The 25283-nt window shown below is 34.9% G+C and overlaps 4 protein-coding genes and 2 non-coding genes across 6 annotated transcripts in view; 1 reads left to right on the top strand and 5 right to left on the bottom strand.

Moving 5' to 3' along the window:
- The first annotated feature begins 1746 nt into the window (after positions 1–1746).
- On the top strand, positions 1747–2839 carry LOC143562712 (uncharacterized). Its single transcript, XM_077050448.1, has one exon. It carries the CDS (start codon positions 2121–2123, stop codon positions 2619–2621), a length of 501 nt encoding a protein of 166 aa, XP_076906563.1. The 5' UTR covers positions 1747–2120; the 3' UTR covers positions 2622–2839.
- Positions 2840–8188: 5349 nt separating this feature from the next.
- The window catches only part of LOC143562706 (uncharacterized), a 233863-nt gene continuing 216768 nt past the window's right edge, over positions 8189–25283 (bottom strand). Inside the window, exons 2-4 of the mRNA XM_077050443.1 lie at positions 10183–10364; positions 8992–10094; positions 8189–8911 (exon numbers count right to left, since the gene is read on the bottom strand). Of these exons, the coding sequence (XP_076906558.1) occupies positions 8251–8911; positions 8992–10094; positions 10183–10350 (1932 nt within the window). The 5' untranslated portion in view covers positions 10351–10364 and the 3' untranslated portion in view covers positions 8189–8250. The remainder of the gene's footprint in view (positions 8912–8991; positions 10095–10182; positions 10365–25283) is intronic.
- On the bottom strand, positions 17309–19109 carry LOC143562681 (uncharacterized). The gene is made up of 4 exons (XM_077050424.1): positions 19020–19109; positions 17931–18350; positions 17799–17851; positions 17309–17635 (listed from the first exon to the last, which is right to left on the bottom strand). Exons 1-4 carry the CDS (start codon positions 19075–19077, stop codon positions 17453–17455), a joined length of 714 nt encoding a protein of 237 aa, XP_076906539.1. The 5' UTR covers positions 19078–19109; the 3' UTR covers positions 17309–17452.
- On the bottom strand, positions 21095–24257 carry LOC143562680 (rRNA 2'-O-methyltransferase fibrillarin 1-like). Its single transcript, XM_077050422.1, has 6 exons — positions 23965–24257; positions 22742–22837; positions 22581–22658; positions 22313–22489; positions 21504–21572; positions 21095–21419 (listed from the first exon to the last, which is right to left on the bottom strand). Exons 1-6 carry the CDS (start codon positions 24184–24186, stop codon positions 21243–21245), a joined length of 819 nt encoding a protein of 272 aa, XP_076906537.1. The 5' UTR covers positions 24187–24257; the 3' UTR covers positions 21095–21242.
- LOC143562716 (small nucleolar RNA snoR60) lies at positions 21703–21773 on the bottom strand. Its single transcript, XR_013140536.1, has one exon. It is a non-coding gene; the product is annotated as a small nucleolar RNA snoR60 (small nucleolar RNA).
- On the bottom strand, positions 21931–22001 carry LOC143562717 (small nucleolar RNA snoR60). Its single transcript, XR_013140537.1, has one exon. It is a non-coding gene; the product is annotated as a small nucleolar RNA snoR60 (small nucleolar RNA).

Here is a 25283-nt window from a genome sequence, read left to right as displayed (position 1 = left end):
AAAATCCAATTTTCAAAGTATTAATAATAATTTGTTTGATTGTTTAAAAAAATCGGTTTATACATTTGGTTCAAAAGATCTTATAAATTTCATTTCAAGTTTTCAACGGTTGCAAAACCTTCAAACTCGATCTACAAACCCACCAAATCGAATCACAACCGTCGAAAAACCAACGTCCGAGATCTCTCACCCTGGTCCCGCCGCTATCCACTCGATCCAACCATCCTCCACGTGTCAGACATCTAGCTGTCGGATCAGATACCTTCCGCCTGTCCAACAACCAAATGACTCAACACATTCTAGACTGCGTAAAAATCTCCCGCCACGTGTCCTCAAAATGACCATTCTACCCTTGCCGTTCCACACTCTCTTCTTATTCTTATCATGTGATGATGATCAGATCAGTTATTATTATTAATATTATTATTATTATTATTATTTTATCTTTTGTTACTCAAATATTATTATTATTATTATTATCTCTTATTATTATTATTCATAGGTTTCATCTTCAGATCTCAATTTCACAAACCCTAGCTCTCTCTCAAGGTATAACCTTATACTTCATCATCTGTTGTTATATAAATATATAATTGTATGTATTCAATTGTGTTTCCGATTGAATTCAATTCTGTTTAGTTTTGAATTGAATTCTCACAGTATTGGAATCAATTTAGGGTTTTTATGTGGTTATAGTGTTAATAATCGGTGATTGAATTTGTGTTTGCTTGGATAACACGGATCTTAAGTTGTAGTTGATTTGTTTTGGTGGTAACTGGTGTAATTGAGGTTGGTTTGTGAGTTGTGAGCCCTAATTTTGTGCTTTGATTAGTTGATCGGGTTAATTTGTTGATGTTAACGCGTTTATTTGCTACCGGTTGATGCGTGTATGAGTTCGGCTTGATAGGATATGCAGAGTTAATGATCTGAAGCAGTTTAGTTGAGTGCTAGGGTTTTGAATTTATATCTGTTTTAGATTCATGTATAATTGTGTGTGTTAGTTTTTAGATCATGATCCTAATTTTTTTTTTTTTGAGATTGGATTTTGTGAAATCATGCCAGAAGAGGTTTTGGAATATCTTGATATTCATGATGATTTGTACTTTCTGTAGCTTTATCCTTTATGATCATCTACAATTTGTTGCTGATGAATTGTGATCGCCAGATAATTCAATTTTACTGATAGTTTTAGTACGATTTGTGCATATAGATCATCATCATCATCATCGTACTCAGTATATCCCACCAATAGCAAAGCTATGTTAGGGTCTGAGGAGGGTAAGATGTAGACAGCCTTACCTCTACCCCATAGGGATAGAGAGGCTGCTTCCGGTGACCCCCGGCTCGATAGTAGTTTTGCATCAAGCCTTGGACATAAAGCACATAGCACTCAATCATCGGGATACCGGCTGATTGGTGCATGTACCCTCGTCTTTCGGCTATCAACGCCACCACATGATGCCTGATTAACCTTCCGCCACTTTTAACGTTATTTTCACGAGATTAGTAAAATAACGTCAAAATTAGTGCAATTTCACTTTTGCCCACCCGAGGGTTTACACATATATACATAATATGCGCGCACCTCAAGCAGGGCGTGATTTGTGCATATAGATAGTAAGTGTTAAAACAATTTAGTTCGGTTTACACATCAAGTTTCTGTGTGCATATTGGTGATGGTATTTGTACAAACCCTTGCTGGTTTTAATTTCATGCTTACCGTGTTGTTCTTTGAATTATTTTCAGATTTGAATGCCATGTGTGTTTTCTAAACTGGATCAAGATTCTTGGTGTGTTTGGGCTACTAGATAAATTGCCTGGTTGTTGCACGAAATGAGCAAATGTTTGGGCTGTGGAAAATTAGAAAAAATGATGCTACCAAAAGACATTCTAGCGAGTTCTTATCAAGTTTCTCTTATGTTAGATCCTGCAATATCTGTTTGGGATTGTACTGTTCGTAAGATTCGGTATTCATTCACTTCTGAGTGGGTGTAGTGGTCAAGAAGCTAACTTTAATTTACATTTTACTGTTCTAGTATTACTTTTGAGTTTTTATTAGTAGAAATAAACAAGAACGTATACGTATAAGAGAAAGGTTTAGTTTTTATATTTATAAAGACATGGAAAGTGGTAAAGCCCCATCTGGTGTTAGAAAGATGAAGAAAAAGCAAGTGAAAGACGAATCAGACCGAATCAAACAAGCCGAGAAGAAAAAGAGGCGGTTAGAGAAAGCCCTAGCCACGTCAGCAGCCATTATTTCGGAGCTCGAGAAGAAGAAACAGAAGAAGAGAGAAGAACAGCAGAGGCTGGATGAAGAGGGTGCTGCCATAGCTGAAGCAGTTGCTTTGCAGGTCCTAAGTGGTGAAGACTCAGATGATCAATGCAGTCAAGTCAACTATGGTCAACGAGGTTATAATAATCCAAGTGAAGAATTTGGTTGGATTGTTAATGCGAATGGAGGATCCGTATGTCAGTGGAATGGATACGGGTCGGGAGGAAACGGATCTTTCGATGAGGTGTCTGCAGCTGGACTGTTTGCTGCACAGGCGGTTTCGGGCCTTCGGATTGCTGATGATGAAGATATTAATGCCTTCATGTTCAACAGAATGGTGAGAGGGTGATGGGTTAAATTTCAGTTATGTCTGATGTAATGGTGGTTTAATAATTTGTTTGGTGTGTATATATTGTTAGTGTCTTGTTTGTATTACCAGATTTGGTGCTCTTTTGATCTTGTTTTTTTAATGAAGTCAGGTACTGAAAATGAAGTATATTTGGTTATTTTCGCATCTTTTTACAGTAAGCGAGCTGCTCTAATGTCTTAATAATTGATCATGATGTATTTATATGACCATGAATACAATTGCTGTTTGTTGTCCTGAAAGTGTAGTTAAGATTCACCATTATGTGATAGCGAGGTGACACTTTGATATGATCTTTCAGTTAAACCATTATTACATATTAAAAACGCAGTTTGGGTAACATGTCAAAACATAATCGGGCAGTATGAGTGCAGTTTTGAGCACAATTAGTGGCTTAAAATGGGTCGTTTTGAAAGTATCAATTTGAAATTTGACTCGGATTAACCAAGCAATTAATACTGTGTGGCGATGTGAAACACGCGTATACAACAGGAAACATCCGTCTAATTAATACGGCTAAATTATTCGTCTCTTATATGCATCCAAGCTCGATATTAACAATGTAGCCAAATATGCGTCTTTATATGAATCCAAGCTCGATATTAACAATGTAGCCAAATAAAACTTTTTGAACAATAACAAATTAAGAGAAACTGTCATATCTTTTTCCCGGCATAGTGCGATAACCAGCTCCTAATTTGTACTACTATGACTGCTAATCTATCAAGATTCCACACCATTTCCTATATAACAAAAAAATTTAATCATGAGACTAATAAAATATGGGCAACATGATTCAAACAGCAATAAGGTTGTTGGCAACAGTGATCTTCTTGGGATACATTATGTTATGGATCATGATGCCTACAAACACATTTTGGCTACATTGGTTGCCTCGTATCCATTCTGCCACCAATTCGACGTTTCTTGGACAACAAGGTTCGTGTCCTTCACCGTGTCTGTCGACACTAAACTTTCATTTTTTTACTAGATTTAATTCATTGCTGATAGCCTTATATTATATTACATCTGCAGGAGGTAATATTATAATTTACACAGCTCCAGTCCTATTTATTGCAACATTAGCATGTATATACCTTCACCTACAACACAAGCAAAGGTAAACAATATACTAAAACATAACCGAATAATTCGTATTGAAATCACCAAAACAGTTAAAAAGCGATGCTTCAAACACGTTAAGTAACTAATGGTGTTATATTTTAGAGTGAACTGCGGTTTTCGTCCATATGGTTTGTCCAAATCTACGGTTTTAGTCCAATAGTTTCAAATTTGCGATTTTCATCGCTGTGTTTCATTTCACTTGCAATTAAACCCGAATTTACTGATCCCGTTAAATCTGGTTGTTAAACCCATCAGCACGCTCTTCACGTGAGGGGCTGTTTTGTCCCTTTTTTTCCCCAAATACACCCCAACCTCTCATGTGATGGGGCCTGCGAATTAGGGCTGGGGTTTATTTGTGGAGAAAAGTGATAAAGCACGCTGATGGGCTTAACGACTAGACTTAACGAAGTTAATGAATTCGGTTTAATTGCAACTGAATGAAACCACAGGGACGAAAATCACAAATTTGAAACTAATTGACTAAAACCGCATATTTTGACAAACCATATGGACGAAAACCGCAGTTTACTACATATTTTATTTCAAACATACTAAACACAACGATTTATATATCACACGAATAATCTTGTTTTTCAATCATAATTTCATAATTAACTCGTTAACCGTTTTTGCTAGTTCAAGCATCTCCAAGGAAAAAATGACGGCTTATGGGCCCGGCCCGTGATCGTGAGAGGCCCGCTTGGTATCGTTACTTGGGGCAGAATTGCTGTTTATCTTCATGTTCATTGGGCTTTTGGTCGGGTCCACGTCAGCTTACATACATGCCATGTTTGCCACCATCACTACACAGTCAGCATCCAGACTAAAAGAAAAAGTGTACGCAAATCTCACTCCAAAAACTATATACATACACATCAAACTTTTTAACCAAAAAATAAATAATTAATAATATTATTGACAGGTGGGAAATGAAGTTAGACAGCATTGCCTTAATTCTAGGACTTGTTGGCAACATATGTCTAGCTTTTTTGTTCTTTCCCGTGACCCGCGGGTCACCACTGCTTCGGTTGATTGGTCTAACTTCAGAATCTAGTATCAAGTATCATATATGGGTTGGACATATTACTATGATGTTTTTCACTGCTCATGGTTTACGTTACACTCTTTTCTGGGCTAAAACTCACCAAATCTCACAAGTATGACTGTTTGACTATTTGACCGTATCGAAAAAATTACACAAATGGCCCTTGTGGTTTGACTATGTTGCAAGTTTGGTCCCCAGTTTTTAAAAACTTCATATTTTGTCTAAACATTTGTGAAATGGTTACAGGTTTAGTCCCCACCGTTAATCTCCGTTACCTTTTAATGGAAAAGTGACGTCGTGTTTTCAGATTTAAAACCCTAACAAAATAATTTTTTAAACTCTAGAACTCCTAACGTCAACTTCATCACCTTCGATCAATGCAAAGTCGAAGGTCCAATGCATGACCAAAGGTGATAAAGTCGACCTTAGGAGTTATGGTGTTTGAAAGAGTATTTTATTAAGGTTCAAAAATTGTAAAGACACAATTACCCTCATATGAATAGCAGTATAGCACATGACACTATCATGTTAAAAAATAAAAACTAACGGGGATTGACGATGGGAACCTAATGTGCAACCCTGTCATAAATGTTTGGACTATCTGGGACCAAACTTGCAATATGGTCAAACGGCATTGACCTTTTGTGCAATTTTCTCTTTAATATGCTTAAAAGATTATAAGGATTTAGAAGTTAAAACCCGATTTGTTTAATGTTACAGATGCTAAAATGGGACAAAATCAGGGTATCGAATGTGGCTGGAGAAGTGGGTTTGTTTACGGGTTTGGGTATATGGTTAACGAGTATGCCTTACGTAAGAAGGAACGTGTTTGAGCTCTTTTATTATACTCATCATTTGTATATTATGTTTGTTGTGTTCTTTATATTTCATGTTGGATTTAATTATTGTTGGATTACACTTCCGGGATTCTGTCTGTTTCTCATTGATCGAGTGTTACGGTTCATGCAATCGCAGCAAAAGGCTCGGTTAGTTTCGGCTCGGGTTTTAACGTGCCAAGCTGTTGAATTAAAAATCTCTGACCCCAGGTATGGATTGAAACGGGTTGGGTCGGGTTGACTAAAACGGGTTAAATTTGATCACAAAAGTGTTTTGAGTACCAATAAAAAGTAAATGTGATCATCACTATGTTGTGCCTAAAAAGTTAATAAAACTAGACTGAATTGTATTGGGTAATATTTTGGTTACATCTAACTAGACAAAATTGTAATGAACATGTAAAAATTAAATATATATATATATATATATATATATATATAAACGAACATAAATGGGCGCAAATAAACTAACATAAATGAAGTTAAATGACCAAACATTTATAAACATAAATGAACGAACGGAATACATGTTCATGTCTATTTATTGACTAAATGAGTTAACTAAACGTTTGGTTCATTTACTGACCTAGTCATTATTTCGTATTGTAGGGCTGCATTACAATCCAACAAGCTCAATCTTCGTAAACGTGTCAAAAATATCAAAACTTCATTGGCATCCATTCAGTATAACCTCAAGCAGTAAATTAGAACCCGAAAAGTTAAGTGTGGTTATTAAATGTGAAGGAAATTGGTCACAAAAATTGTATGAAGAACTCTCTTTGCCTTCAATAAACCATCTTCAAGTTTCGGTTGAAGGCCCGTATGGACCCGCAACAACCCGTTTCCATAAGTAAGCAAAACAATAAAATTAATGAGTTATACACGTTTAAAAAAACGTTTATATTTATACTTGCATGATGTAGGTATGACAAGCTTGTGATGATCAGTGGCGGGAGGGGTATTACTCCGTTTATTTCCATTATCCGGGAGCTTGTACACGTGGCAAACGACACCGCGAACCCCACCAACAGAACACCACAAGTTCTGTTAGTTTCAGCTTTCAAGACATCACTAGATCTTGGGATTTTAGACCTTTTAATTCCTGTTTCAGGCACTAATTATGATATATCTCATTTGGGGTTACAAATACAAGCATATGTAACACAAGAGAGTGAGCCTGGTGGGCTTAATGGGCCTTACAGGCCCACCAGGCCGGTGACAGAAAACCGACAGACATACCCGCCCCGGACTGTATGGTTCAAGCCCAACGCTCTCGACGCACCAATTTCTCCAATTCTAGGTGGAAACACTTGGCTTTGGCTCGGGATAATAATCGTCTGGTTTTCTGTTATTTGTGTAACGAGTGTTGCAATTTTTACGCGGTTTTACATATACCCGATTGATCATAACACGAATATGATGTATTCGTATACTCTAAGGTCGATTATCAACATGTCGATTATATGCATGTCTATAGCTATAAGTGTAAGTTGTGTAACTATGGCTTTCTTATGGAACAAGAAAAGGAATGTAACCGAAACGAGCCGGTTAGAGCGACGGATGGACCGACGCCAACAGCATCACCAGATAGATAGCTAGAAAGTTTCCCTAATAGATCTTTTGATGATTATATCAATGTTAATTATGGAGAAAGACCAGATTTTAAAAGTAAGCCAAGTCAATTACTTGATTAATTACCAATCTTTTAAATATGTGAAGATAAGCATCTAATATATACTTTATATATGCAGAAATACTTATGGAAATTGAAGGATCAAACATTGTTGTATTAGCAAGCGGACCAAAGAAGATGAGACAGGATGTAGCTACAATATGTAAGGTTTCAAGAAACTTGCAATTTGAGTCCATTAGCTTCACTTGGTGAGCTAAATTGGATGAGGATGATGTGTTCAAGAAATATGGTTCTAAAAGCTTGAAATTATAAATGATTTGATGTATTGTAAAGTATTATATAAATAGGGGAAAATTATTGTACAATAATTGCGTATCATACATTACATACGCCCTATAAGTATAAAATCCAAGCCTCTTTAATTACATATAAATTGAAGATTTCTAAGTATAAAATCCAAGCCTCTTTAATTACATATAAATTGAAGATTTCGAGATTATGTGATGTGATTTCGTAAATCAGTTTCATGGTTATATCGTACGTAATGTATGATAAGCCGACATTGTATTGGTCTTTTATCTATTTTAACTATAATAATAAAAGTAAATGGTATTTTCCTTCACATCACTTCAAAAACAAAAAACCCTAACAAGTTGATTCTAAAAGGTTATATTAAAGAAAAAGTAGAATCATAAATAAAAAACAAAGGGATTATAGACCAAAAATATCCTATGTACCAACTAACAATCCCTTTGTCAAACTGAAATAACATAATGCAAACCTAACATGAAGCCAAAGTCATAACTTGATAATTTCCTTTGCTTAATTATCTTTACGAAAATGCCCTTCACCGGTGTTGAACATCCTGTTAGTAGTGTATCTACAACCTTTCTCCTCAACTGCATTCTTCGAATCTCTGAAATACTTATTATCCGAACGCGTGTATCTGAACCCGTCGTCTTTATTACAAGACTACCCTTTAAACGACTCGTCGTCATCATACCTAAAACGCCTTCTTTCGTCACGTATACTGCTATAATTATTGCTATTGGGCGGAAATCTTGGGGCAAAATGGTCATTTGACTTAAACTTTCCAACATATCCAGGAACATCATACCTTTGATAGGCCCGGTTTCTGACCGGTGATGATCTTCTCTCTCTGATAACGCTCCGGTCATCAAACCTTCTAGAAACACATTGAGAGACTAGGCCTGTATCAGTTTCATTAGGCTTCCGAAACACGGGCTTATAATCTGGGCTCTGTGGTTTTGTATCCACGTTCCGTTTCTTCTGAAAGTGCCAAGCGATTGGAGACCCTGACCGAGATCTTGACCGGGATTGTTTTTGAGACCGACCTCGATTAACATTCGGACCAAAAGACGAAACCTTTCTTTCTGAATAACACGGGTCGGGATTATTGTATCCATCCCTAGATCTGTCACGGTTAACGTCACGTGATGGTGGTGGTCCGTTATGAATACCATAAGATTCTTTTCTATAAGCACCCCTCGGGTTATAATTCATAGCTTCATTCTTTGGCCTCGGGTACCCACCTGACCCGTGCTTGTTTCTTGAAAAGGAGTCAACCCATTGACCACCGTGATAAGATGGTTGAACAAAGTCCCTCTCGGATCTGTACGCACAAGAAAAGGATTAGATAACGAAATAATATGAAATATTACTACTTAAAGCAAACTATTATCCTAAAATTACCTGCTACGACGTATGCAAGATGTTAATGTTGTTGAAGTTGATGTTGGTCTATCAGCACACGACATGTTTTTCTTCTCGGGTGGGAATCTTTTTGACACTGAATCCTTTTCAGTAAACATAACAGGTTGAGAATCTGCTTTATCAACTTGTTGAATGTTGTTATTCTGTACCGAAACTGAAACTGAATCGTTAACGGCTTGTGGATGGTCATGATCATGATCATCAATGTTTTCCTTCGTAACGGATTCAATAGCATCTGAATTATCTTCATACATATTATCCGATTCATAATCAACACATTCCAACTCCTCAGATTCTTCTTTCTCCCAAATGTGTATAACCGCCTCTCTTAACTCACCATCTTCAACAGGAGATTCATACCCCGATTTGGCTTTATCTTGAGAAACATTTGACCCGCAACAATCACTGAGATGATCTTCTGAAGTAAGTTTATCTTGAACTACTTCCGAAACAGCCTGTTTATCTTCTGACTCAACCTTTGTTGCAGTTTCTTGTGAAACCGAAGCAGTTGAAGTGGTTACGTTTTCACATGTGGCCGGATTGACGAATGAATCGATTACATCTGACTTGCTTACTTGATCACCAAGAGTCTCAATAACTTGTGATTTTATAGCTTCATTCTGCAAACCATCATTATTAACATCTTTTAAGTCACTTTTCTCAGTATCACACGGTTCTTCCCACTCATCCATCACAATATTCAAATCCCAATGGAACCGAGGAGCCTTTGAAGGAGCAGGGCTTTTAACACCCTCATCATTCTTATTATCAAAGAGATTTTGAACTGAAGAATCATTTGAGTCCACTGGGCTAATATCCTGTTTTGTATCATCAGGATTTGAGTCAACTCTTGGTGTTGACTTTTCTTCCACGGTTGGAGACTCCACATGACCAGAGCTATGGCACGCGGCTGCAGCAAGTAGTTCAATACCAGAAAAGTCATTCGGATCCAGAACAGCTTTCTCAGCCAGTTTTATTGCCTCATGTTGAGGTGACCGAGCCTGAGCCCTAAGTATTCTTTTCTTTATCGGGACATCGAGTACCTCCTCCGCAAAGTGTTGACCAAGAATCGCGACACCAGACTGCAAAAAGAAATCTAATAAAAATCCATGCTTTTTTGGAACATATAATATATCATATATAGATTATAAACTACAAGTAAATAAATACCTTTTCATAATCAAGAACAACCGAGTCATGCAACTTGTTCCCTGACTTAAACTCAAACTCAGAACCACTGGACTCGGTCCTCTTTGGGCGCCTCATCGTCCTATGCCCCTTTTTAACAGCACTCCATGTGAGGTCCGAGTTGACAAACTTAACAAGCTCCAGAACCATTTTAATCTTAACTTCTGTAACATGAAGAAATCACTTATTATTAATCAGATCCAATAAATCATTGAATGAAAAACAAATCTACCCTACTATCTTCACGCGAATCACGCATACAAACATATATAGTAAATATATTCCCAGCATTAAGGACCCACGAATCATGATGTCTGAAGAAAAAAATTTAGTGTACAGACCAGATCTATCATAATATTACGAAGATGTATGTTTATGATAGATCTGTTTATCATAAACATATTCCTTCATGAAGCTCTTGAGATATCTGTTCATATCCACAATATGTCTCATGACGAAGTTTTGACAAGAGTTATTAATATCAAATTGAAAGAGTATGGTTTCAGCCTTCAGATTAGTTCATTCTTGATCAAAAAATTTTGGGCGAAAACGATTTCGAAGATAAAATCGGAAGATTATGCAGATCTGGAAGCCTTGCAGGCCAGATCAAATTAATAAAACTCAAGTAAAGGCGATCAAATCTACGTGTTCCTTCGGACTCACGCGATTAAAACGTTAGGGTTTCCGGCTCATCAAATCATTGTGTAAACGAAGAATCTTCAATAAACACATCCAGAAACCTTATTTGCAGCCTTGCAGGGCGGATCAAATTAATTAAAACAATGTTTAGTTAACAGACGACGAAAAGTATGGTTTCAACCCTCCGATTAGTTCTTTACAGATCGAAAAACTCAGCCGAAACACGAAACACGTAGAGTTTTCCTTATTCCGATCCTCAAAACACCAATCGAAGTCAAAACGACGTCGAATTACATAAATCTTATGCGTTCCATGAGATTTACTGATTTAGACCGTAAGGCACAAAAATTAGGGTTTCCGGTTCATCAAATCTTCATCAATTAACATGTGGATCAGATCTGATCTCTGTTATATGCAGCATCAGTATCAATCAGACGGCCGTGAATGAATCCTCTTGAATCATTGAAAAATTAACCTAACAACACTAATAATATTATAAAAACTCGTACGCTCTTCAATTACCTGTGTTCAATCTTCACTATTCGATCCAAAAATCTTCAGTCAATCTTCAATTACGTCCAATTTAATAAACACGTCAGATCCGTAAGCTCAGATCTCAGATCAAACCCTAGCGAAACAATTCATACTGATTTTAGGTCAAATAATTTGCTTCGATTACACGCGAAGAATCAGACGATCGAACGACGTCGTTTAGTTTCTTCAATCGGCGATTAGAATAAGAACCAGAAAAGTTGAGAGTAATAATAATAATAATGATGAGGGAGAAATCGATGATGTATTTATGGACGGACGAAGGTGTGCTGAAGGTATCGTTGTATATATATATAGTGTATGTATATATCGAGAAAATTATGCTAAAAGAAAAGAACTATTCTTGTGTTATATTTTTATTATTTTTACACACTATTTTTGGCTTGTAATCCAATTTAGGTTATAATCTTTTTTTAAAAACTTTAAACTTTTTCCTTATATAATTTTGAATTACAATATATGGTAATTTTAATATGATTCGAATTTGATTTAAGTAATAATTCAAATTTTATGCGAATTTGAGTTACGCTTGACGAGTTATACACTCGTATAATAAAACAGTCGTGTTTGGATTGTATTAAAATTAATGGAGATGAAGCTGATTAATCTGAACTCGTTTAATTTGTTTGTAATTTGATTACAACACGTTTACTGTTTGTTTTAATTTGTCAACTTATTTGATACGTTTAGATAAATAAGTTACATCAGCGTATTTTAATTAATGTTTTATACAAGAATAAATGTGAACCGTGCTTAAGTTCAACAATTTCAATGTGTCAAACCAGTAGCGGGGAATCCGACATGGGCTCTATTCTAGATATGGTATCTACATGTATGATCGAATATTAAGGTTATTTCTTATTAATATGGTTATAATTTTTTTAACTAAATTAGAAATTATTTACTACTTTTGGCCATGATACATTGCTTTAAAAGAAAATAACTTTTCATTCTTAGCTAGATTTATTTCAATAGAAGATATATATAATAAAAACAATAGTAATGCTATTATTTTCTAAAATAAACACAAACAAATCTTCATGTATTCCGATTTCATATGTGGTGGTTTTGATTCGAGCTTGAGTGTCATTTAACTTTAAATGTAACGTGTTTTAAGATCGTTCATGTAAGCATATTAACCATGAGCAAATAACCTACTTGAGCGATTCATATGTGAATCGGTGAAATAATGGAACATGTATAAAATCACGAATAAATTTCAAGTTTATTATGTATACGGTATATTTTTCTTTCATTAAATAAGTTGATTATTTATTTCCTTAATTATTTGCTAATTTATTTGTCAATTGCTTGTCAAATTTTAACTCACAATATTTGACAACATACGGCAGCATATAACTTTCCTAGAGAAGAAACTTGACATATTAGTTTTGCAATTTAATAATATATCATTTAAAAACAAATTCCTGTCTTGTCTTTTTTATCTTTCTTTTCCCTTCATCTCGCGGGTTAACGTTTACAATTTCATCTTGCAACATTTGAATGTGTATGAAATGTATGGTGTTTCGTCTCTTTTACCTAAAAAGATAAAAGGTTGAAAGACTTATCCCGTTCACAACATCATCTCCTATCAACTTTCCAAACGTGATTTGTTTCCCGTTAAGAGTTAAGATACCTTGTCCTCCCAAAAGGTTATTAATTTAATAGCTAAAATCTAATATTACTTCGTATAATTTAAAAGTGGTAACTCATCGGTTTGGGCTTGCAAGTAACGGGTTATCGTCAATTTCCTATACAACATTTAATTATTCACGTAGAAAATTTTCAAATAATGATCTAAAAGTTAGATTGTTATAAGCTGTAAAGTTACAAATGTTTTAGGTTTAATATATCAATTAATAAAGAAAAAGTATAAGATGAAATGCATTGAGTAATTCCAAAGGGAAGAAGTTGCATTGAACTTTTAGCTAGTGAAGTTAAAGTTCACTAAATAAAATAATGGTATTGTGTTAGAAGTTACCCTAGGTGTTATGGCAAAAGTGATTTGATAACTACGAACATGTTAATTGTTAAGGTCCACCCAATATAAACTTTAAAAGTTTGTAAATGTAGAACAAAGTCATGCCACTTGTTTGTTGAAATAAGAATTTTCTTTAGGATAACTTAGCATACAACCATATGAATTTTCTACATGATCATGTGGGGTATTCTATCATCTTAATATCTAGTGTTTTGTGTCACACAACTATATTACTTACTATGAGAAGTTTCTTCCTAACTTCCAACATTTTAAAGTTTGTATTTAAGTGACATAAGTTGAGCCACCATTGGGTGCCATCTCTAGACTTTTAAGTCACTATAGCTTAAATTGGAATCGAGTGGTGACTTAAGTTGGACAATTGGTCGACGATTTAAAAGTCTAAATTCATCTGTTTTGTTAGATAGAAAATAAGATGTCAAATTTTATATTAGCTGAAACTACAAGATGTATTAAAGACGTCAAGAAATATGATTGTGTGCATTGAAAATTATCAAAATATTGAAACTTATTGCTAGAGGTGGAGCTTGGATTCATTCAACGAGTCGCTTAAAAATGATACATATGATGTTTATAACTTGTTACAAGTGTTTAATTCTGACAATATGAGTTATGCGTGTGTTGAAATTGATAGCAGTAAAACGCGAACTTGAAAAAGTTAATCTGAACAAAGAGTGTGCGAGACACGCAATTATTGGTTAAATTTGCTTGGTAGTGTTATTAATATGATCAATTTGAAAAGGTAATTTGAGCAATGAGTGTTTTGAATGATTGAATATGTATTAATAAGGAAGAATGAAAGAGTTACATAATGATCAATGTTGTCCTACATATGATTTTGACCTAACGTTCTAGCTTGGATCCATAACAACATGAAATAACAAATATCACCCTAGCAAATGACTGTTTAAGCATTTAGTTATATGAACAAGCATGGCATTCTATTGAGTTGTGTTTAACTTATCAAGGACATAATGAATATCGAGTTTTATTGCTAATCTATACTTTTATTGTATGTTCGCAGATGAGAGGTTACCAGTTAGACCAGGATAAAGAACATTTCACGTAGCACAAAGCAACTTTAGAGCTTGGAGCTTTGGTGACTATTTAAAGTAATAGAAGAACGAGACTAAACTGTAACATACAGTTATTTACACTAGTTTTTTATAAAAATAATAATTTGTTTAAAAAATTATATAACATTTAGAGATAAAGTACGCAGATGGTCCTTGTGAGTTGTGCAAAGTAACAGTTTAGGCATGTCTCCCGGTTCATAACCCGACCACCACACCAAAAAAACCGGTTTGGTTCAACCCGATCAGGACGTATACCAACAGCCACTTCGTATACCGGGTTGTAGTCCCGTTCTCTCAAACTGGTTTGGACCCAACCCAATATGAAAAAAAGCCATTTTTTGGGGTCCCTGGCCGGTTTCAAACCCATACCCAAACCAATATTGACCGACAGCTAACTAACCCGGATCGGCTTTTAACTATAACTAGTTTGACTTTAAAACCGATTTACACATGTCTAATTCAAACCCATGTAAACCCAACCCAAGAAGTAAAAGGTCCGCTATTATCAAGCTATAGTTATAGGGTTCGAGTCCTGATCTCACCCGGTTTTACTGCTCTTCGCTGTCGTGCCGTTTGGCGGGCGTGGGGGCCGGGTTTTATCCGGTGAATCCCTCAATAGGTGGACCGCTAGGGGCTCCGTCCGTCCGGACTAGTGGCTGGCTCGGGCTACCTTTAGCCAATGAGGGCCGCGTACGAAGTAGCCGGTGTTACTTAGTTGGCCGTTAAAAAGAAAAACAAGTTGTATTAAAGCCGTTTAAAAAAAATAATATTTAGAAACAATTATTATTAATTTAATATATTAAAAAAAGGAAAAGTCAAAGACGCGTTTGTGTGAATGGGAAAGTCAAAGATGCCTTTGGCTCCATTTTCTAATGTTATCTTCTTCTAATTAATCTCTTTAGTATGCACCTTCTCTATCATGATTCCAGCTGGCTCCTACCTGCCAAAGTCATGCGCATTAAAACCACCTTCTTGCTTTCTACACTTGTACCGTACCACTCACTTCCCATACCTAATTTTTTTATAAAGCGTGAACTTTGATTTTTGTTCCCGTGGTTTGTTTAACTATGCGATTTTAGTTTAATAGTTTCAAATTTGTGGTTTTCGTTCATGTTTTTATTTCACTTGTAATTAAACTCAAATTCACTAATCTTGTTAAGTCTGGTCGTTAAACTCATCAGAGTGTCTTTCACGTGAGGGGCGGTTTGTCCTTTTTTTCCTCAGATACACCTCAGCCCCTCACGTGAGGGGCTTGCGATTAGGACTCAAACATTTGGAGAGAAAAAAGGACAAAATTGCCCATCAAGTGTGAGGCATACTGACGGGTTTAAGGAACATACTTAACGAGATTAGTGAATTCGGGTTTAATTGCAAGTGAAATGAAACCACAGTGACGAAAATCGTAAATTTAAATTATTGGACTAAAACCGTAGATTTAGAAAACTGCAGTTTACTCTTTTATAAAATAATAAAATACAAAACACCCAATATTTTATGTATCATACAAGGACGAAATAGGAGGTCAAAGGTTAAGTGAAATAGGTTAATGGTTCAATCCCCATAATGTATAACATTTAGCTGTAAAAAAGAAACAAATTACAAGGACTAATGAGTTTAACCAACGTTCACAAACGCATATAATCAAGGTACTAATCCAAGTAAAGTGTAGTTCAGTATAAATGGTGATAATTCAAATCTTGTTATAGACAAAAATAAAATAAATAAACTTATTAATTATCGTTCCAAAATAAAAACAAAAAACAAAGCATATAAATAAACTAATAAAGAAAAATCTTGAAAAAACAATTCATGAGATGAACTTGAGCTTTTGAAAAATAACTCGAAACAAACCGAGCTCGAGCCGATCTTGTTTACCATTTGAATTGACTTGGGCTGAAACTTGAAAGAAGTATAAAGTGTAGCATTATTGGGCTTAATGGTGGTAGGCTCAAGGCTTACAACAACGATCAAGTGAGGCAACTGCCTTTTTAACTATAGCGCGCAATCAACTGATCAGGTATTAAGGATTGAGGCTACACCAAAATACGTATAGTATCATTTCTTTAATATAGGTCTCAAATCATTGATCCGTCGTTCACCCATATGTCTTTTCCCGTTAAATTGGGTGAGCAAATGCAACAAAGCGTGAAATTACTTTTAACTTGAGTTACGCAACAAGACATTTGCAGGGTAAAAGAATTGGGTTCTTATGAACAATTAATTTCATTTTTGTTTGAAGAACAATTTTGTGGCTCAAAATTCGACTCATATCATTATGGACTTGTTGTACGATTAGTGAACCAAAAACGATATATGTCTCATACTAGAATAAAATCCTGAAAAATAGAGACGTAGATTGTCCACGTCAACGTGTAGCGTCGCTTTCAACTAAAATTTTTAAAAATTCACATGTTCGTATCTTACAAGTTGGTCGGACAAAATAACATACAACCTCATATCAATCTCAAAGTCCAAAAACTCAAAACTTTGGTAAAAAAAATTCAAGCCAAACACTGTTGACCCAAAGCAAACATTTATACAATTCGGACGAGGACTAACTAGACGGGTGTTCCAAGTCCCACTTTTTAGCCTCGAGTTTAGCCTTAGTATAGGGAAAGCTAGAAATGAGAAACATTTTTGGGCACATATTAATACCGGACTTAAATCCTAAAGATCGAACTTTGAGTCTATCGATTGGTCTAAATGGTGTAACTTTTTATTTGATGCAAGTCTTGTTGGTTTTGCTTGGCTGATGCCGTTGGTTTTTCGTGTGAATACGATTTACAGCTAGAGAAAAACAAAACAAAAACAACCATTGATTGCACTTGAAGTTTGCAAAAACAAAAGACTTGACTGAATTAGTCTCCACCAAACATCATCCAAAACAAGGTTTTAATCTTTTAACTACAATAGTCAATAGTTTGACTACTTAAACCAACTACTAGAACATAGTTTTTGCAGATATTAAGAACCATAGAATCACACACTACTTTGACCGATTTGGTGACTCGATCAACACAAAGGCAGGAAAATCATCATACTCTCTCATGGACAGCCTCGGAGAAACAGGGCTTCCACAAATCGGGGAAGCCAGCCCAGCACGCGGCCAATCTTGCATTATTGTCTCAGATATCTCCTCCATCTCATAGCTCATCATGAAATTTTCATCCTGCATTTTACACAAGAATTAATTCCGAAACAAACACAAATTAAAGGAAATTGAGAAATTTTAATAATAAAAACAATAAGACACAGATTGAAAACAATAAAAACAATAAGTTACTAGCATTAAAAGCTCAATCCATTTGACAATAAGACCAGCAAAAGCTCACCTTTGATTTTTTTAGTGGCTTGCTGCATGCAGACACAGATTGAAAACAGGGATCTGCAATTGAATAATAAAAATAATAAGTTACCATCGATTAAACGAGTCAAAAGATTAATTAAAAAAATTATATGTATACCTTCATCTAACCCAATGGTCTTCAAGAACTCACTCAAATCCATTGATTTCTTCTGTGCTTTGATACACTCATCATGATTATGCAGAAAACCCTCTTCAGCAATAGAGTAAGGAAACTTTTCATCATCAGCAAAAGTTACCGTCTGCTTTCGTTGACTCGTTTTCTTCAAACCCTGCTGCTGTTTCTGAGCAGACGGTTTGACCGAGTTAGTAAGGTCACCAAGTGCTTTTCTGCCACTAACAGGATTAGCAGCCTTCTTGGAAACAATAAGATCTTCCCCAATTGGAATCACATTCTTGGTGTTGTGTTTCCTTGATGGTTGCAGTGCAGATGGTTTCCCAGAGTTCGATATGTCGTTTAAGGCTTTTCTTCCTCCAAGACCTTTGTTCTTTTGAGCAATGGAACCATTGATCTTGACCCCTGTAATAAACAATGGTTAATTTCATATGGAAATCAAGATACAATTACAACAAACACAAGATATATCCTTTTAGGGGTGTGTGCATGAAACCAAAAAAACCAATCCGAAACCAAAAAGACCAAGAAAACCAAACTGATATAACTGAACCAAAACAAAAAACCGACGATTCGTTTTTATGATTTTGTAAAAAACCAAACTTTCGATTTGGTTTCTGGAAAAATCGACAAACAGAACCGAACCAAATCAAACTTATAGATTTTTATTTTTTATTTTGAATTTAAAGTAAAGTATAGCAACTAGAAATATAGTTTAACCCAAATGAATTAGCACAAATATAAATGATCAAATAAATAATTAACTAACAAAAAAGTTTAGATCCAAATTCATTATTTTACGCAAAAAAAAAAAAATCGGTCTAGATGACAACCGAAAAGGCCAAAACCAAACCAAACCCAACCAAGAAAACTGAAACCATCCCTTTTTAAAAACTCAAAAACAGAAATTTCGGTCTTAGCCTAACCCGACCCATGCACAGTTGCACACCCCTATTGTTGTTGTTATTGTTATTATTATTATTATTATTATTATTATTATTATTATTATTATTATTATTATTATCATTATCATCATTTATCAAGAATGTTAAATGCAAAATATGTGTAACATACCATCAAAGTGCACGTTGAGATTCTGGTCTTGAGTCAAACGGCTAGCATGCATTGCCATTTTCTTGCAACTGGTTTTGATTAACAGCAGTCTACCAAAGCAAAAAAAAAAGTTATTTTTCAAGAACCAGGGTTTCACATCACTAACAAAATCATAAACCAATAAGACCAACACGAGTTAAACAAACAAACATACAAACAATAAGATCTGAATTCAATTCGTTCAAATTACAACTTGCCGTTACAAATCACATCAAAACCCTAACAAATAACAAAACTAGGGTTTCGAAACTAACCATCACGCATCTTAATTTTACAACTTCCGTTAAATCGAAGTAAAACTACAACGATATATAGACGTTAAATCCAAATTCATACACCATAAACCAGATTTAATCGATGAATCAAAGAATAATATGAGCAAAACCCTAGAAACTGAAACAAAGGGGAATTAAAATCAAACAATACAGCAATGAAATTAGAGGTTAAAGGAAGAATAATACCGACAAACAGTTTGTATGGATTGATTAACGGCTTTGTGATTTAAACTGTATAAGCTTCTTCTTGGTGTTTGATTGAAATTGAAAACGATTTGTAACGATTTATAATTATAAAATTTGTGTGAGTTGCTTTGTATATAAAGGGGGGAAACAGAAAGACTCAATTGCAACGGTCATATTCAGGTTACTCTTTTACCGTTTTGCCCTTTCTTTTGCAATTGTTTACGTTAATAATAATATTTTTTTGATATAATTTAGTATTTAATTTAATCCAAGGAGTTAATTAAAAATGAAAATTATGTTTATGTTATTAATAATTCGAAAACATAAACATAATGATTATCTATTCTAATTGTTACAATATAATACACATAAGGGTCATTTCATGTTTTCCATTCTCTCTCCATAAGACACCGTTATATTATTTTCTAGGCTTGAAGGGTTTACCGGTTACAAATGCATCGTTGACGGTTGCTTTACCCTATCATTGAAGAACGACTCTTGCAATCCTTTAATAAGCACGACTCATGTCGTCTATCAATGCCATCACCGGCATGGCCACAACCTAGCCTATGTTAACATTGATGATAGTTGTAGGTTTCACAACTCGATTGGCCCTGGCAATCGAGATCGATTTCAGTTTCGACTCTTTGTCATGATTATAATGATAGTTATATTATGTATACATCAAAAAGCAGTATACGTTGTTACTCATAAAACCTACTATTCATCAAAATTAAAATTATTTTGTGTGTTGACAAGCCCCTTCTGCACCTAAAGGACACCCATCTACTTTCCCACACATGTTTTGATCTACGCTTCCTCATATTCTATAATTCCACGCCCTTTGTCATTCATTTATAAACTTTCCGATCGGTTCATCATGCAGCCACGTAACCCTTCGACGACCTTTCGTTTTTCGCCCGTTATAGGTTTACCTGTGCTTTTATTGGTTGCCTCCGTCTTATATAATTTGGGTTTCTTTCATTTTGAGGATTTTTATTTTCCTGCTTTAACCTTATTTTGCGTTTGTGTTTTGTTAGCAAGGTTCAAAATTTGCCAAGGATCCTATATTACCTGTGTAATGTGCTTCTTCAGTTCACAATTTGTAGGGTTTGAGCGTTTGGTTCAAAATAAAATGTTGCATTTATAAAAAAATACAAAAGATGGATACTATAAAATGATTATAAATTATCATATTTTTTAGTTATCGGTAAATATAAGCACCGTAAACTAAGTCTTAACATCATACAACTATATCAAACGAACTCACTAAAATTTCACCAATACCAAACTATTTAAGAACCTTTTTGCCCGGTTCCAACCTTCGGTCTGTGCTACTTAGGTTGCACTTTTCTTGATTTTAAGTCTGTTTTTTAGACAAAACACGAAAAAAACCTATGAAACAGACCGACATAACGTAAACAGACCGATACGACACGCAACCTAAAACTGATTTAAGAGAGGCATAAAGCCAGACAGAAAGATAAAGAGTAGTTATTTTTTCAAAATCACATATATCATTCACACAGCAGCATAATGATAAGATGCCTGCTTCGTTGGAAGACGACTGATAAATACATATCCAAATGCAAATTAATTAAGCCATAAACTGGTCCACTAACAAGTTTGTATTGGATTACACTGATGAACACTCAAAATAACAAACAAAACTAAACCCAAAAAAAAAACATTCATAAGTGACACGGAACAGTAACAGCAGAACTTATTGTCCGGCCTTTTGTTTCTTTGGAACGCGATACGCTCCAACGACACACGCATGGTCTCTCTCAAAAGGCTCAAGTGTCACCTGCTCCATGGGTTTGAACTGCTCAGCTTGAAGCTTCTTCACTTCAGAAGCAAACACAGCCTCAGCAGGAACAGTAGAGTCGATGCAGTTAGCCTACACAACAATACAGAGTAACAATCATTATATGCCCAAATAACATTACAGAATCATAAAAAAATAACCAAGAGATTCACAAACCTTGATGGATATGACAAAATAGCCTCCAGTCTTCAAGAAATAAGATGCATTCAATGCTAAAATTCTTGCCTGCACATACACAGATAATAAACAAGTGTATAAAAATCACTAAAATGACATACTACAAAGGACTTGACGTATATAAAAAACTTTCAAGAAAAACTAAGAAAGAAACACGAGAAAATTGGAAGCCAATAAATACATCAGAAACTCGGTTTTGCATCATCCAAGATGTCCTGAAGGGGAATCCGAGTAATTCATCATATGTGACTAATCCAAACCAACACAAACCAAATAATAATAATAACAAATATAGAACAAAAAAGCCATAACAAAATTCACTAAGTTAAAATTATGACTTGATATATAAAAAAAAGCTTTCAAGAAAAACTAATAAAGAAACATGTGAAAACTGGAAGCCAATTCATACATCAGAAACTCGGTTTTGCATCATCCAAGATGTCCTGAAGGGGAATCCGAGTAGTTCATCATATGTGACTAATTAAACCAATACAAAATAAAAAATAATAATAATAATAAATATAGAACAAAAAAGCCATAAAAAATTTTAGACGGTTGAAAAAAATTCAAAAAATAAAAAAAAAAACTATGAAACAAAAAGGTGTGCAAAAAACAGAAAAAAAATGATTTTAAAGTTCTATTTAGGTAGAATACAAATAAAACACAAAAATAAAAAAACAAGGGAAAAAGTTGTCAAATTTAAAAATGTACTAGAGTAACTCAAGGCAGACAAAGTAAGTAATAAACTGAAATTCAATGCTAAATATTTTCAAAAGTTGAAAGCAAACCTGATCAGGTTGAGCAACATCAGAAAAGATAACATCAACCATACCAACAAGCATCCTGTACTTGGCTGGATGTCTAGCATCCTCAATAATAGGGATAACATTTGTTCTCTTTTTAGCCATGTTAACTAAATCCCTTCCACTTCTGTGTGAAAACTCAACAGCATACACAACTCCAGTCTAATAACATAAAAGATCACAAATAAGTCACAATAAAGCACCTTTGAGCCAGGTTTCTACTCAAAATCATCATTCACAATAAGTTACTTACAGGTCCAACAAGATCAGACACATGAGAGACAGTGGTACCAGATGCAGCCCCTAAATAAAGCACCTTTGAGCCAGGTTTCTACTCAAAATAATTAACCAATATTAATAACACAATCATTTTAGTTTTATTTAACAAATTTATCGCTTTTAAGGTGAATTTACCATCCAAATGTTATCAACTCCACCAAGAACAGCAGCAGCAAGCTTTGACCTAAATGGGTTCCACACCCTGTACTCAACCTTTGTCCCATCCTCATTCTGATAACAAAACATTATATTGATAAATAAAATTACCAAATCTGTAGGAGCAATTTAGAAGTGTTAACAAGTCAAAGACAAGCCCATGCTTGTCAAGCTCAGATAGTGAATAGTTTACATGCACGAGCTTGGCTCATATCAAGCTGTAAATTTAAAGCCTCGAGCTTGGCTCATTTCAAACTCTACTTTTTAAAGGTGGAATTCGAATCATAAGTAGTTTTCAAGCTCGAGCTCAACTTGTTTCGATCTATATTTTTAAAAGCTCAAACTTGAGTTAACAAGCACAAGCTTGGCACATAACAAGCAGTAAACTTAAAGCTAAAGTTTTTCAAGCTCAAGCTTGGATCATTTCAAGCTCTAATTTTTAAAGCTAGAATCCAACTCATGAGTAGTTTTCAAGCTCGAGCTTAACTTGTTTCAAGCTATATTTTTAAAAGCTCAAATTTGACTCGTGAGTAGTTTTTCAACCTCGAGCTTGGCTAGTTTAAATTCTAATTTTTAAAGCTCAAGTTTGACTAGTGAGTAGTTTTTCAACCTCTAGATTGGCTCATTTCAAGCTCTAATTTTTAAATTTAAACCTCAAATTCAACTCGTTAATAATTTGTCAAGCTCTAGCTCAGCTCATTTCAAGCTCTATAGCTAAAGCTCAAGTTAAACTCGTGAACAGTTTTTCAAGCTTGAGCTTCACTTGTTTCGAGCTCTATTTCTAAAGCTCAAGTTCAACGAGTGAACCATGAATAACTTTCTCAAGATCAAGCTTTTTTATTACTTTTAATTATCTTAGTTAGGGGTGCTTAGGATTTGCTTATATTGTGAAAGGTAAAGTTCCATAAGTTATACTTTTGAAACTTATTAATAAGTTATAAGGATGTAAAATAAGTAATCCCAAAAACCCTCTTAATCTAATAAAGTAACTTTTAGTATACATTTTCAATACATTATTTATGTATGTTGTTTTTAATAATTTTATAAATAACAGTAACCATTTTAAAATGATATAATAAACATATTACATAAAAACTCTATAAGTGAAAGTTTGACTCAAACGTTTATTAAAACAAACTTATTTTTAGGCTCGAGCTCATTTAATGATTTAAACCAAACTTATTTCAATAAACTTATAATACCTGAACAGAGATCCTCTTCTCATTATAAACAGCTTCACCAGGCACCATATTCTTAGTACACAGAGCATCCTCTTTACCTTTAGCAATAAACACACCTTCATGTCTATGCGGTTCCACCACTACCTTACTTCCTCCCTTCATTCCACCGCCTCTACCGCCACGTCCGCCACCACGGCCTCTGCCTCCGCCTCTGCCACCGCTCCTCCCTCCGCCACGTGTCATCTCACCGTCGCCTCTTCTGCCGCTCCTTCCACCGCCAAATCCACCTCTTCCTCGACCTCCTCCTCCTCTGCCGCCGCTAAAACCTCCGCCACCATGTCCTGTAAATTAATAGTAATATTATTATTAATAAAATTGGTTGTTACAGATTGAATAAAATTAACAATAATAATAATAATAATAAAGTATAGTACCTCCTCCTCTCATTGGTGGTCTCATTGTTGCTGGTTGAAGCTGATGGATAGAATTGGTGAAATTTTAGGGTTTATGGCCGTAGGTGTGTGATTGAAGACTGGTGGAATTGGGGGTTTTATAATATTAGGGTTTTGGTTACTGTCCGTCTATTAAGTTTTTCTATTGTTTGGTAATTGGGCTTTCATATGCTTCGGTTAAAGCCCAACTTGTCTAACATACAATTAGAGGTGTATAAATTGGTTATCGGGCCCAACCCGGTTGTGTTTTAGTCAAATAAGTCAAATTCGACTGTTGTCAAAACCGGTTCGGTTTTCGTTTATGATAGGAAAATGATCGGTTCAATCTGGAACGACTTTTATGTTGTTTGGTTTGGTTGGTTTTAACCGGTTTCTACGAAGAAGTTTCCAAATCGATTACAATTACAAACTGCCAGTTCAGTTCGATTATAGTTCCTATAGTTCCCAATATTTATAAAAATATATTGGGAATCATCTCATCAACTCATCTACCAGTTGACTGTAAGGGTGTCGGATAGTAGACGTAGTTAGTTGTAGGGGGTATTTGGGATTACTTATTTTCCTCCTTATAACTTGTTTAAAGCATAAGTTATAAGGTATAAAGTTGTAGCTTATACCTTATACATTCACAAAACCTAATTTTCCCAAACACCTTATAAGTTATAACCCATAAGTTATAAGCTATAAGGAGCTAAAATAAGGAATCCTAAACACCCCCGTAATAATAACATAGTATGAAGGTCGAAACTTGAAAGTGTAGCTAGTCAACTGTATTAATTGTTAATAAGCAAATTGTTTACGGGAATGAGACTATGAGAGTAGCGATTGATCTTGCAAGTTTATCTCCCACTTCTCTGTGTGATTATTCTTCTTCTCCAATATTTTGTT

This window comes from Bidens hawaiensis, unplaced genomic scaffold, assembly GCF_021521415.1.
Source record: "Bidens hawaiensis isolate Kalapana, Puna unplaced genomic scaffold, B.hawaiensis_p1.1 tig00021047_1, whole genome shotgun sequence".
Taxonomy (NCBI): domain Eukaryota; kingdom Viridiplantae; phylum Streptophyta; class Magnoliopsida; order Asterales; family Asteraceae; genus Bidens; species Bidens hawaiensis.
The sequence above is the reverse complement of the archived record's forward strand: the minus strand, read 5'-3'. Positions and strand labels throughout refer to the sequence as shown.